Raw genomic sequence first — 12349 nt, forward strand, 5'->3', positions numbered from 1 at the left:
GAGGTGCCCCCCCACTCCCCCCACAGAGTTTGTTTCCTGATTGTAAGGCATGTTTTTTAATACATTGCTCCATCAAGTCCGGAGTTATGCTGTCTCCTGATATACTCTGTGCTGCTGTCTCCCCCCTCCCCTTCCAGGGGTGCTAGGGATTTCTAATTGTTTTAGTTGCCTCTGCCGCGATTTAATATGCTCGTATGTAAAATTTCACGATCTTCGCTTGTAAACTGTGGATTTGTATAGAAAGACAGAAGGACAAATTTTCGCTTTTATATAGATTTATTTATAGTTCTATCTTAACAGCACCCACTGACACATCTTTTAGTGCTTCCTCAGATATTTCCAGGGTTGAAAAAAAAAAAAAGTAGAAGAAAAACACCTTTTTTTATTAAAAAAACCCACAAAAAAAATAAAAAAAAATTGTTTAATTTTTTTTTTTTTTTTTTTTTTGCATTGATGTTTTAATGAAGAAAAAATTCAATCATGTATTAGAAACCTTGATCAACCATGTTTTAATGCTTTCTAACATTAATAATGTTATTAGGCTTTGATTTAATTTAATTTACATATTTCAATAAAAACTAATTTTGACCGCTTATTATTCCTATTACAGATGGAGCCATGCTCACTGAGCATGGCTGCATCGCAGGCGGGGACAAGTAGCGTGCCTAGGCGCACCTGTGCTTGCTGCTTTGGCCACTGCAAAGCGCACAGAGACGCTCCTACTCAAAGTGAATGGGGCGTGTGTGTTCCCGGCGGTGCGCCTCGCCGGGCGCACCTAGCCGCAGACGGAGCCACGATTAGCGTGGCTCCATCTGTACATCTGAATATATTTACACTTACCATAATATTAAATATAAAGTATACTCAGAGATAGTTTAAATTGAAAATAAGACCAAGTTAATGTTAAGCATTAGTCCTACTTATTACTTATTATAATTAAATAAATCTGAATAGTAATACAAAATAGAAAATGGAAAAGTACTTTTCAGAGAAACACACACATACAAAAGGAGGAGTTAAGCATTCGCACTGGGCATGCCACTGGCATTAAACATTTTGAATAAAAAACACTAGGTTTTTAGCATAATAGGCTTTTTTTTTAAGAAGTCACAGCAGCAAGCCCGTAGTTACAGAATAATAAAAAAAAAAAAACAACAACAGTGGTTTAGTTTAAACCAGCCAACCCTGGATATTTCATTTTACAATATAATTTATTGCAGCTTACAGTTAGCTAAAAAACTACAGTAACAGTTAGAAAGCTTTGTAGATGACATTCAAATACAAACACTGGGGCAGATGTATTAACCTGGAGAAGGCATAAGGAAGTGATAAACCAGTGATAAGTGCAAGGTGATAAATGCACCAGCCAATCAGCTCCGATATGTCAATTGACAATTAGGAGCTGACTGGATGGTGCATTATCACCTTGCACTTATCACTGCTTTATCACTTCCTTATGCCTACTAGAGGTTAATACATCTGCTCCACTGTACAAATCTGTCCGTTTATAGAAACAACCACCTATGCACTTTGAGAGTTTATAAAGGTGCTCCATGAAAAAGTAGCAAAAGAATAATAGGATGTGCTTCTCTAAAGGCACACTTTATGCCTCATACCCAGCGTTATCAATATTGTGCTTTTACTAGTGATTAGAACATAAGAAAAAAAAAACAACCATAAAATGGGTCGGAAAATGTAAACGTGTTCAATGACCTGTACCAACTTGTGATGCTACATCCAGAAACGTGCGTTAGTACCACTTTTACACTCGCAGGAAAGTTCATTCCCGGGAATGTGTCCCGGTATATTTGCCGGGACACATTCCCGGGAATGACCCTTTCACATTAGCGGGCTGACCCGGCATATTGCCGGGTCAGTGACGTCACCGCCGAGTCTCCCAGAGGCGGTGCTTGGAGATAATCTTCTCCAAGCACCGCCTCCTCCTATGAAGAGAACGGGTGCCGGGTCGCCTTGACCCGGTATACCCGTTTACACTGGCAGCTTCCCGGGACGGTCCCGGGTTCAACCCTGCTTTTGACCTGGGATGAAATCCCGGGATGCTCGTCCCGGGAAATTGTCCCTGTACCCATTTACACTGAGAAGAATCCCGGGATGATGCGCGTTCACGTGCAATATCCCGTGATTTTTCTGCGAGTGTAAAAGGGGTATTATACATGTTGTCGAAAGCAGCAGGGTTCTTTCACTTAAGTTTGATGCAGTAACTGCTTTGGCTTAGCCTTACAGCTGCATTGGCCTAATTCAGACCTTATCGCAGCAGCAAATTTGTTCTCTAATGGGCAAAACCATGTGCACTGCAGGGGAGGGGGCAGATATAACATGTGCAGAGAGTTAGATTTGGGTTGGTTATACTGTTTCTGTGCAGGGTAAATACTGGCTGCTTTATTTTTACACTGCAATTTAGATTTCAGTTTGAACACACCACACCCAAATCTAACTCTCTCTGCACATGTTTCATCTGCCCCACCTGCACTGCATATGGTTTTGCCAATTAGATAACAATTTTGCTGCTGCGATCAGATTTGAATTAGGCCCTGTATGTCAAATGCCTTGATGTGCGGTTTGGCAAAACATTAGCATTTTTAACTAGTAAACATAGAAGTGTAAATTGTAATTCTGTTTAGGAGATGAAAGCGGATATTTGAAGGGTTGCTAGAGGTGCAGAATTATTTTTTCTTTGTGCTAGTTTTGATACATGCCCCTAAAATAACAAAACAAAACAAAAATCTACAATGTTTTGTAACTGTAATTTTCCTAGAATATGGACAGGGAAACTACATACCCGCTCTCCAGATCGAGGCCTCTTCTTTGGCCGTGCTGGTAGCGCGTCCTCCTTTGGATTTGTGTCTATTGCCCAATAGGAACCCTAAGCAAATATAAAGTTATTAAAAATAATTAATGATGGAGAATGATAGACAATGTTTTTTTTCTTCTTTTTTTCCATTTAACCCCTTCAGTGGTATGCCCAGAAATCTTCCGGGGTAGCCAGCACTGACAGCGCTGGCAACCCGGGAAGATTTCCAAGCATACTACAAACTGATTCCCCGAGGACAGCTGTGCTGCGTGCATGGCGCCCGGGAATCAGCATACATTATGGAGTTTAGCCCGACCCCCGGACTCCTATTGGTCGGGGGGCGGGCTTAGCTGTAAAATGGGTTATGCTGATTCCCGGCGCCGTAAGGTGGACGGGAAACAGCGCTGGGGCTGATGATCCCAGTAGGCGATCACCTCACCCTGCCCCATCACTCGCCCCCTCCCGCTTAAAATTTAAACACCCCCAGCCCCCCCCCCCTCCCCCCAAGATGTGTTTTTAAATTGAAAACCAGCCACTGAAGGAGTTAAGGTAATTTAAAACAATACTGTACTTAATTACTCAAAATACATTGCAACATTGCTGATTATTACAGACACATCTCTAAAGTTATTTTAACAGTTATTTATATAGTGCTTACATATTCCTTACATAGAATATATGATCACTCACATGAATCCATGCCCCAGTTGAGATTACAATTATCATAGCCTACCACATAGACAAACAACACACGCTTTCTCATACTCCTCGATCTCACAGCAGCATTCAACAGTTAACTATCTCCTTTCTTATGCAAGCCATCCAGTCCCTCAGCACTCTCTGGTTTGCCTCCTATATGCCCAACTGCTTCTTCTCTTCCTCTACACTTCATGTGTACCTTTCCTCTTCTCCTTCCCTGCCTATACAGGCTCTCTCCTTAGCCCCCTCCTCTACTCCATCTACACCTCTTCCCACAATGAACTTATCAGTTCTTTTGGTTTCCAATACAGCTCTATGATAACAATACCCAAATTTACATTCTCTTTCCCCTGGACCACTCCTGTACGTCTACTGTCTCCTCCTTCATGCCAAAAAGCTTACTGAAACAAAGTCCTAGGGGTATATGCAATTGTGGTCGAATTCCGGCTGGAATTCGACCGTTTATAATTCGACAGTCGAATTCCGGGGGTGCCGGAATTCGACATATTCAATACAAAACGGATTTGACAGTCCCGCTGACGAAAAACGGAGGAATTGACGGATAAGTGCGTCCTGGATTCGACTTTTCCGACGGCGCAGAAATGGTTAAAAAACACAGGTAAAAAATGTGTGGGGTCCCCCCTCCTAAGCATAACCAGCCTCGGGCTCTTGGAGCCGGTCCTGGTTGCAAAAATATGGGGGGGGGGGAAATGACAGGGGATCCCCCGTATTTTAACAACCAGCACCGGGCTCTGCGCCTGGTCCTGGTGCAAAAAATACGGGGGACAAAAAGCGTAGGGGTCCCCCGTATTTTTTGTACCAGCACCGGGCTCCACTAGCTGGACAGATAATGCCGCAGCCGGGGGACACTTTTATACCGCTCCCGCTCACCGCTGACCTCACCGCTGACCGCAAAGTCCCCACCATTGAATATAATGGAGGGGCTGTGCGATGCGCTGTCTGCCAGCTCAGACGCGCATAGCCAATCAGGAGAGTGCCACGACGTGGCGCTCCCTGATTGGCTGAAGGGACCCTCTGTGACAGCAGTCACGGGGGGTCTCTGCATTCGGTGAAATGGGTCCCATGTGAAAACATGGGACCCCTTTCAGTCCGTGTGGATCGGGTATGCTTTTTTTTTTTGACAAGTACGTGGATTACAAATATCACAGGACACTGGATTTAGGTGAGTATAATTTTATTTTCAGGTACCCCAGATTCTACTTGGACAAGTGGACAGAGGTCGGCGTGTGAACATAGGTAAGTATGTGTGTGTTGGAATGTGTGTAATAAAGTTGTTCTTGTCAAGGTGTGCGTGTCCTATTTTTATTTGGGTATTTTTTTTTGCAGTAGAACTACAGGTACCAGCGGGCCCGTTTTACCCCGCATGCTGGTACTTGTGGTTCTCCAAGTACCAGCTTGCGGGGGAGGCTTGCTGGGACTTGTAGTTCTTCTGCAAAAAACAAATATTCTTTAATTTTACTCAAGGCTATCAGCCCCCCATCCACAGCCCTTGGATGGGGGGGGGCAGCCTCGGGCTTCACCCCTGGCCCTTGGGTGGCTGGGGGGGGGGGGGACCACTTGATTTAAGGGGTCCCCACTCCTCCAGGGTACCCCGGCCAGGGGTGACTAGTTGGGTATTTAATGCCACGGCCGCAGGGAGCGGTATAAAAGTGTCCCCCGGCTGTGGCATTATCTGTCCAGCTAGTGCTGGTACAAAAAATACGGGGGACCCCTACGCTTTTTGTTCCCCGTATTTTTTGCACCAGGACCAGGCGCAGAGCCCGGTGCTGATTGTTAAAATACGGGGGATCCCCTGTCATTTTTCCCCCCGTATTTTTGCAACCAGGACTGGCTCAAAGAGCCCGAGGTTGGTTATGCTTAGGAGGGGGGACCCCATGCTTTTTTTTTTCCAGATTTTAACCCATTCCCACCCCTTCCCACTAAAAACCATGCTCTCTCTATTTTAGTCAGTTAAAAAAAATAAGAATTTACTTACCGATAATTCTATTTCTCGTAGTCCGTAGTGGATGCTGGGAACTCCGTAAGGACCATGGGGAATAGCGGCTCCGCAGGAGACTGGGCACAAAAGTAAAAGCTTTAGGACTACCTGGTGTGCACTGGCTCCTCCCCCTATGACCCTCCTCCAAGCCTCAGTTAGGATACTGTGCCCGGACGAGCGTACACAATAAGGAAGGATTTTGAATCCCGGGTAAGACTCATACCAGCCACACCAATCACACCGTACAACCTGTGATCTGAACCCAGTTAACAGCATGATAACAGAGGAGCCTCTGAAAAGATGGCTCACAACAATAATAACCCGATTTTTGTAACAATAACTATGTACAAGTATTGCAGACAATCCGCACTTGGGATGGGCGCCCAGCATCCACTACGGACTACGAGAAATAGAATTATCGGTAAGTAAATTCTTATTTTCTCTGACGTCCTAGTGGATGCTGGGAACTCCGTAAGGACCATGGGGATTATACCAAAGCTCCCAAACGGGCGGGAGAGTGCGGATGACTCTGCAGCACCGAATGAGAGAACTCCAGGTCCTCCTCAGCCAGGGTATCAAATTTGTAGAATTTAGCAAACGTGTTTGCCCCTGACCAAGTAGCTGCTCGGCAAAGTTGTAAAGCCGAGACCCCTCGGGCAGCCGCCCAAGATGAGCCCACCTTCCTTGTGGAATGGGCTTTTACAGATTTTGGCTGTGGCAGGCCTGCCACAGAATGTGCAAGCTGAATTGTGCTACAAATCCAACGAGCAGTAGTCTGCTTAGAAGCAGGAGCACCCAGCTTGTTGGGTGCATACAGGATAAACAGCGAGTCAGATTTTCTGACTCCAGCCGTCCTGGAAACATATATTTTCAGGGCCCTGACTACGTCCAGCAACTTGGAGTCCTCCAAGTCCCTAGTAGCCGCAGGTACCACAATAGGCTGGTTCAAGTGAAACGCTGAAACCACCTTAGGGAGAAATTGAGGACGAGTCCTCAATTCTGCCCTGTCCGTATGAAAAATTAGGTAAGGGCTTTTATAGGATAAAGCCGCCAATTCTGAGACACGCCTGGCCGAAGCCAGGGCTAACAGCATTACCACTTTCCATGTGAGATATTTTAAGTCCACAGTGGAGAGTGGTTCAAACCAATGTGATTTTAGGAACCCCAAAACTACATTGAGATCCCAAAAGGAGGCTGTATATGCAGCACCCCCTTGACAAACATCTGAACTTCAGGAACTGAAGCCAGTTCTTTCTGGAAGAAAATCGACAGGGCCGAAATTTGAACCTTAATGGACCCTAATTTTAGGCCCATAGACAGTCCTGTTTGCAGGAAATGCAGGAAACGACCCAGTTGAAATTCCTCTGTAGGGGCCTTCCTGGCCTCGCACCACGCAACATATTTACGCCAAATACGGTGATAATGCTGCACGGTTACATCCTTCCTGGCTTTGATCAGGGTAGGGATGACTTGCTGGAGCAGGTCCTTTCTTAGAGGTAGAGGCCACGGGTCCTCTGTGAGCATCTCTTGAAGTTCCGGGTACCAAGTCCTTCTTGGCCAATCCGGAGCCACGAGTATAGTCCTTACTCCTCTCCTTCTTATGATTCTCAGTACCTTGGGTATGAGAGGCAGAGGAGGGAACACATACACTGACTGGTACACCCACGGTGTTACCAGAGCGTCCACAGCTATTGCCTGAGGGTCCCTTGACCTGGCGCAATACCGGTCTAGTTTTTTGTTGAGGCGGGACACCATCATGTCCACCTTTGGTTTTTCCCAACGGTTCACAATCATGTGGAAGACTTCTGGGTGAAGTCCCCACTCCCCCGGGTGGAGGTCGTGTCTGCTGAGGAAGTCTGCTTCCCAGTTGTCCACACCCGGAATGAACACTGCTGACAGTGCTATCACATGATTTTCCGCCCAGCGAAGAATCCTTGCAACTTCTGTCATTGCCCTCCTGCTTCTTGTGCCGCCCTGTCTGTTTACGTGGGCGACTGCCGTGATGTTGTCTGACTGGATCAGCACCGGCTGACTTTGAAGCAGAGGTCTTGCTAGGCATAGAGCATTGTAGATGGCCCTTAGCTCCAGGATATTTATGTGAAGTGATGTCTCCAGGCTTGACCACAAGCCCTGGAAATTTTTCCCTGTGTGACTGCTCCCCAGCCTCTCAGGCTGGCATCCGTGGTCACCAGGACCCAGTCCTGAATGCCGAATCTGCGGCCCTCTAGAAGATGAGCACTCTGCAACCACCACAGGAGAGACACCCTTGTCCTTGGTGACAAGATTATCCGCTGATACATCTGAAGATGCGACCCGGACCATTTATCTAGCAGATCCCACTGGAAGGTTCTTGCGTGGAATCTGCCGAATGGGATTGCTTCGTAAGAAGCCACCATCTTTCCCAGGACCCTTGTGCATTGATGCACTGAGACTTGGCCTGGTTTTAGGAGATTTCTGACTAGTTCGGATAACTCCCTGGCTTTCTCCTCCGGGAGAAACACCTTTTTCTGGACTGTGTCCAGGATCATCCCTAGGAATAGAAGTCGTGTCGTCGGGATCAGCTGCGATTTTGGAATATTGAGAATCCAACCGTGCTGGCGCAGCACTATCTGAGATAGTGCTACTCCGACTTCCAACTGTTCCCTGGATCTTGCCCTTATCAGGAGATCGTCCAAGTAAGGGATAACTAAAACTCCCTTCCTTCGAAGGAGTATCATCATTTCGGCCATTACCTTGGTAAAGACCCGGGGTGCCGTGGACAATCCAAACGGCAGCGTTTGAAACTGATAGTGACAGTTCTGTACCACAAACCTGAGGTACCCTTGGTGAGAAGGGTAAATTGGGACATGTAGGTAAGCATCTTTGATGTCCAGAGACACCATATAGTCCCCTTCTTCCAGGTTTGCAATCACTGCTCTGAGTGACTCCATCTTGAATTTGAACCTTTGTATGTAAGTGTTCAAGGATTTTAGGTTTAAAATTGGTCTCACCGAGCCGTCCGGCTTCGGTACCACAAAATAGTGTGGAATAGTACCCCTTTCCCTGTTGTAGGAGGGGTACCTTGATTATCACCTGCTGGAAATACAGCTTGTGAATGGCTTCCAATACTGCCTCCCTGTCTGAGGGAGACGTCGGTAAAGCAGACTTTAGAAAACGGCGAGGGGGAGACGTCTCGAATTCCAATTTGTACTCCTGAGATACCACCTGAAGGATCCAGGGGTCCACTTGCGAGTGGGCCCACTGCGCACTGAACTTCTTGAGACGGGCCCCCACCGTGCCTGAGTCCGCTTGTAAAGCCCCAGCGTCATGCTGAGGACTTTGCGGAGGCGGGAGAGGGCTTTTGTTCCTGGGAACTGGCTGTTTGATGCAGCCTTTTTCCTCTCCCTCTGCCACGGGGCAGAAATGAGGCGCCTTTTGCCCGCTTGCCCTTATGGGGCCGAAAGGACTGCGCCTGATAATACGGCGTCTTCTTAGGTTGAGAAGCTACCTGGGGTAAAAATGTGGATTTTCCAGCAGTTGCCGTGGCTACCAGGTCTGATAGACCTACCCCAAATAACTCCTCCCCCTTATAAGGCAATACTTTCATGTGCCTTTTAGAATCCGCATCACCTGACCACTGCCGCGTCCATAAACCTCTTCTTGCAGAAATGGACAGCGCGCTAACTCTTGATGCCAGTCGGCAGATATCCCTCTGTGCATCACGCATATATAGAAATGCATCCTTCAAATGCTCTATAGTCAGTAATATACTGTCCCTATCTAGGGTATCAATATTTTCAGTCAGGGAATCCGACCACGCCAGGCCCGCACTGCACATCCAGGCTGAGGCGATTGCTGGTCGCAGTATAACACCCGTGTGAGAGTATATACATTTTAGGATATTCTCCAGCTTTCTATCGGCAGGTTCCTTTAGGGCGGCCGTATCAGGAGAGGGTAGTGCTACCTGTTTTGACAAGCGTGTGAGCGCTTTATCCACCCTAGGGGGTGTTTCCCAACGTGCTCTATCCTCTGGCGGGAAAGGGTACGATGCCAATAACCTTTTAGGAATTATCAGTTTTTTATCGGGGGAAACCCACGCCTCATCACACACTTCATTTAATTCCTCGGATACAGGAAAAACTACAGGCAGTTTTTTCTCACCAAACATAATACCCTTTTTAGTGGTACTTGTATTATCAGAGATATGCAATACATTTTTCATTGCTTCAATCATGTAACGTGTGGCCCTAGTGGAAGTCACGTTTGTCTCCTCATCATCGACACTGGAGTCAGTATCCGTGTCTGTGTCTGCCATTTGAGGTAACGGGCGTTTTAAAGCCCCTGATGGCGTTTGAGACCCCTGGACAGGCACAAGCTGAGTAGCCGGCTGTCTCATGTCGTCAACTGTCTGTCGTAAAGAGCTGACACTGTCACGCAGTTCCTTCCATAAGCTCATCCACTCAGGTGTCGACTCCCTAGGGGGTGACAACTGTATAATAGGCAATTGCTCCGCCTCCATCTCATTTTCCTCCTCAAACATGTCGACACAATCGTACCGACACACCGCACACACACAGGGAATGCTCTGATAGAGGACAGGACCCCACTAGCCCTTTGGGGAGACAGAGGGAGAGTATGCCAGCACACACCAGAGCGCTATATATAGACAGGAATACCACTATAAATGTGCTTTTCCCTTTATAGCTGCTGTTAGTATCAAACTGCGCCAAATTAGTGCCCCCCCTCTCTTGTTTTACCCTTTTCTGTAGTGCAGGACTGCAGGGGAGAGTCAGGGAGACGTCCTTCCAGCGGAGCTGTGATGGAAAATGGCGCCCGTGTGCTGAGGAGATAGGCTCCGCCCTCTTCTCGGCGGCCTTTTCTCCCGCTTTTTTGGTGAGTTCTGGCAGGGGTTAAAATACATCCATATAGCCCTGGGGGTTATATGTGGTGTATTTATGCCAGCCAAGGTGTTTTACATTGCTGCTCAGGGCGCCCCCCCCTAGCGCCCTGCACCCTCAGTGACCGGAGTGTGAAGTGTGCCTGAGTAACAATGGGGCACAGCTGCAGTGCTGTGCGCTACCTTGTTGAAGACTGATGTCTTCTGCCGCCGCTTTTTCCGGACCTTTTCTTGCTTCTGGCTCTGTAAGGGGGCCGGCGGCGCGGCTCTGGGACCGAGCTCCGAGGCTGGGCCTGTGTTCGGTCCCTCTGGAGCTAATGGTGTCCAGTAGCCTAAGAAGCCCAATCCACTCTGCACGCAGGTGAGTTCGCTTCTTCTCCCCTTAGTCCCTCGATGCAGTGAGCCTGTTGCCAGCAGGTCTCTCTGAAAATAAAAAACCTAAAACTAAACTTTCACTAAGAAGCTCAGGAGAGCCCCTAGTGTGCACCCTTCTCGGCCGGGCACAAAAATCTAACTGAGGCTTGGAGGAGGGTCATAGGGGGAGGAGCCAGTGCACACCAGGTAGTCCTAAAGCTTTTACTTTTGTGCCCAGTCTCCTGCGGAGCCGCTATTCCCCATGGTCCTTACGGAGTTCCCAGCATCCACTAGGACGTCAGAGAAATACATATTATTTTAAAAAATATATAAATAATACTTGTGTCCCTCTAATAGACAAACCAAGTACATAATCCCTTCTAATATAAATAGATATGCTATTAGCAATAAAAAAAAACATTTTTAATTTTTTTTTTATTAGATTCCGCCAGCAAAGTGAGGCATATTACTGTCGAAAAGCACTAAAGTCGAATCCACATTCTTCAATTGAACATACTTTTGTCGAATTGCCGCATTTTTACCACTGCAGACATGTCGAATTTTCAAAATGTCGAATTGCAAAAAGTCGATTCTGAAAAGTCTGTTTTTTTGTCGAAAAGTACTGTATTGCATTGTCGATTTTTTTTTTTGTGTCGAAAATGACCCGTTTTTCGACATTTTCGGGAATTCGACCGCAATTGCATATACCCCATAGTCTTTTACCCAGCCCAGATCCCTTCCTCCTCAAGTCTCTTATCTGGTTAGCATACTTTCCATACTTGCTTCTACTATTTTCTTCACCCCACAGCCAGGCCAGTGGCCACTACATGTAGTGTGAGTGACTTACAGTGATCATTGGGCCCGACTTGCCTACACTCCCACATTCAGCAGGAGGCTCACGATTTTTAGATGAGCCTTCCACTGCCCCGGAAACCTTGACAGCTCTCCCGGTTTTTAAACGTCCTAGGCTGAAAATATGGACCGCGCATTCGCAAGTTCGGAGAGGTCGGGAGGCGGATCCAGCATGGAAGACTTCATGGCTGGCCACCGCAGGGTTGTGTGTAGGGTGTGTGTAGCGGTGGCTGTCCTGCACACTGCAGCAGGGCTCTGCTTCTGCTTCCTTGTGGCTGGCCCCTCCCACCACACTCAGGGCTGCAGCGTGGATCAGCCCAGCAGCAGCTTCCTACTCCTCGCCTCTCACTGGGGGTGTCTGCACTATTCTGCGCTCACACACTGTCCCACGGTCGGCTCTCAGCCTTTACATTACGGGAAGGTGCAACATACCCAGGTAGGTTGTATGTGTGTATGTATATATATATATGTGTGTGTGTGTGTGTGTGTGTGTGTGTGTGTGTGTGTGTGTGTGTGTGTGTGTGTGTGTGTGTGTGTGTGTGTGTGTGTGTGGTGTGTAATGTAATGTGGAATAATGTGTGTATAATGTGATATAATCTAGTACTGGGTGTAATATGGGGGTGGGAGGGCTGTGTGTAATGCGATGTAATGTGGTACTGGGTCTAATGGGGGGGGGGGGCTGTGTAGTGTACTGTATGCTGTGTATAATGTAATATCGGGGAGGGGATCTGTGTATGCTGTGTTTAATGTAAAGTAC

General features: G+C 47.2%; 1 protein-coding gene across 3 annotated transcripts in view; it reads right to left on the reverse strand.

Moving 5' to 3' along the window:
- The window catches only part of FOXJ3 (forkhead box J3), an 886133-nt gene that overhangs the window by 373133 nt on the left and 500651 nt on the right, over positions 1-12349 (reverse strand). For all 3 annotated transcript variants that reach the window (XM_063942940.1, XM_063942939.1, XM_063942941.1), the window contains exon 5: positions 2801-2884. In XM_063942940.1, coding sequence (XP_063799010.1) covers positions 2801-2884 — 84 coding nt within the window. The remainder of the gene's footprint in view (positions 1-2800; positions 2885-12349) is intronic.

The sequence above is a fragment of the Pseudophryne corroboree genome, chromosome 10 (assembly GCF_028390025.1).
Source record: "Pseudophryne corroboree isolate aPseCor3 chromosome 10, aPseCor3.hap2, whole genome shotgun sequence".
NCBI lineage: Eukaryota > Metazoa > Chordata > Amphibia > Anura > Myobatrachidae > Pseudophryne > Pseudophryne corroboree.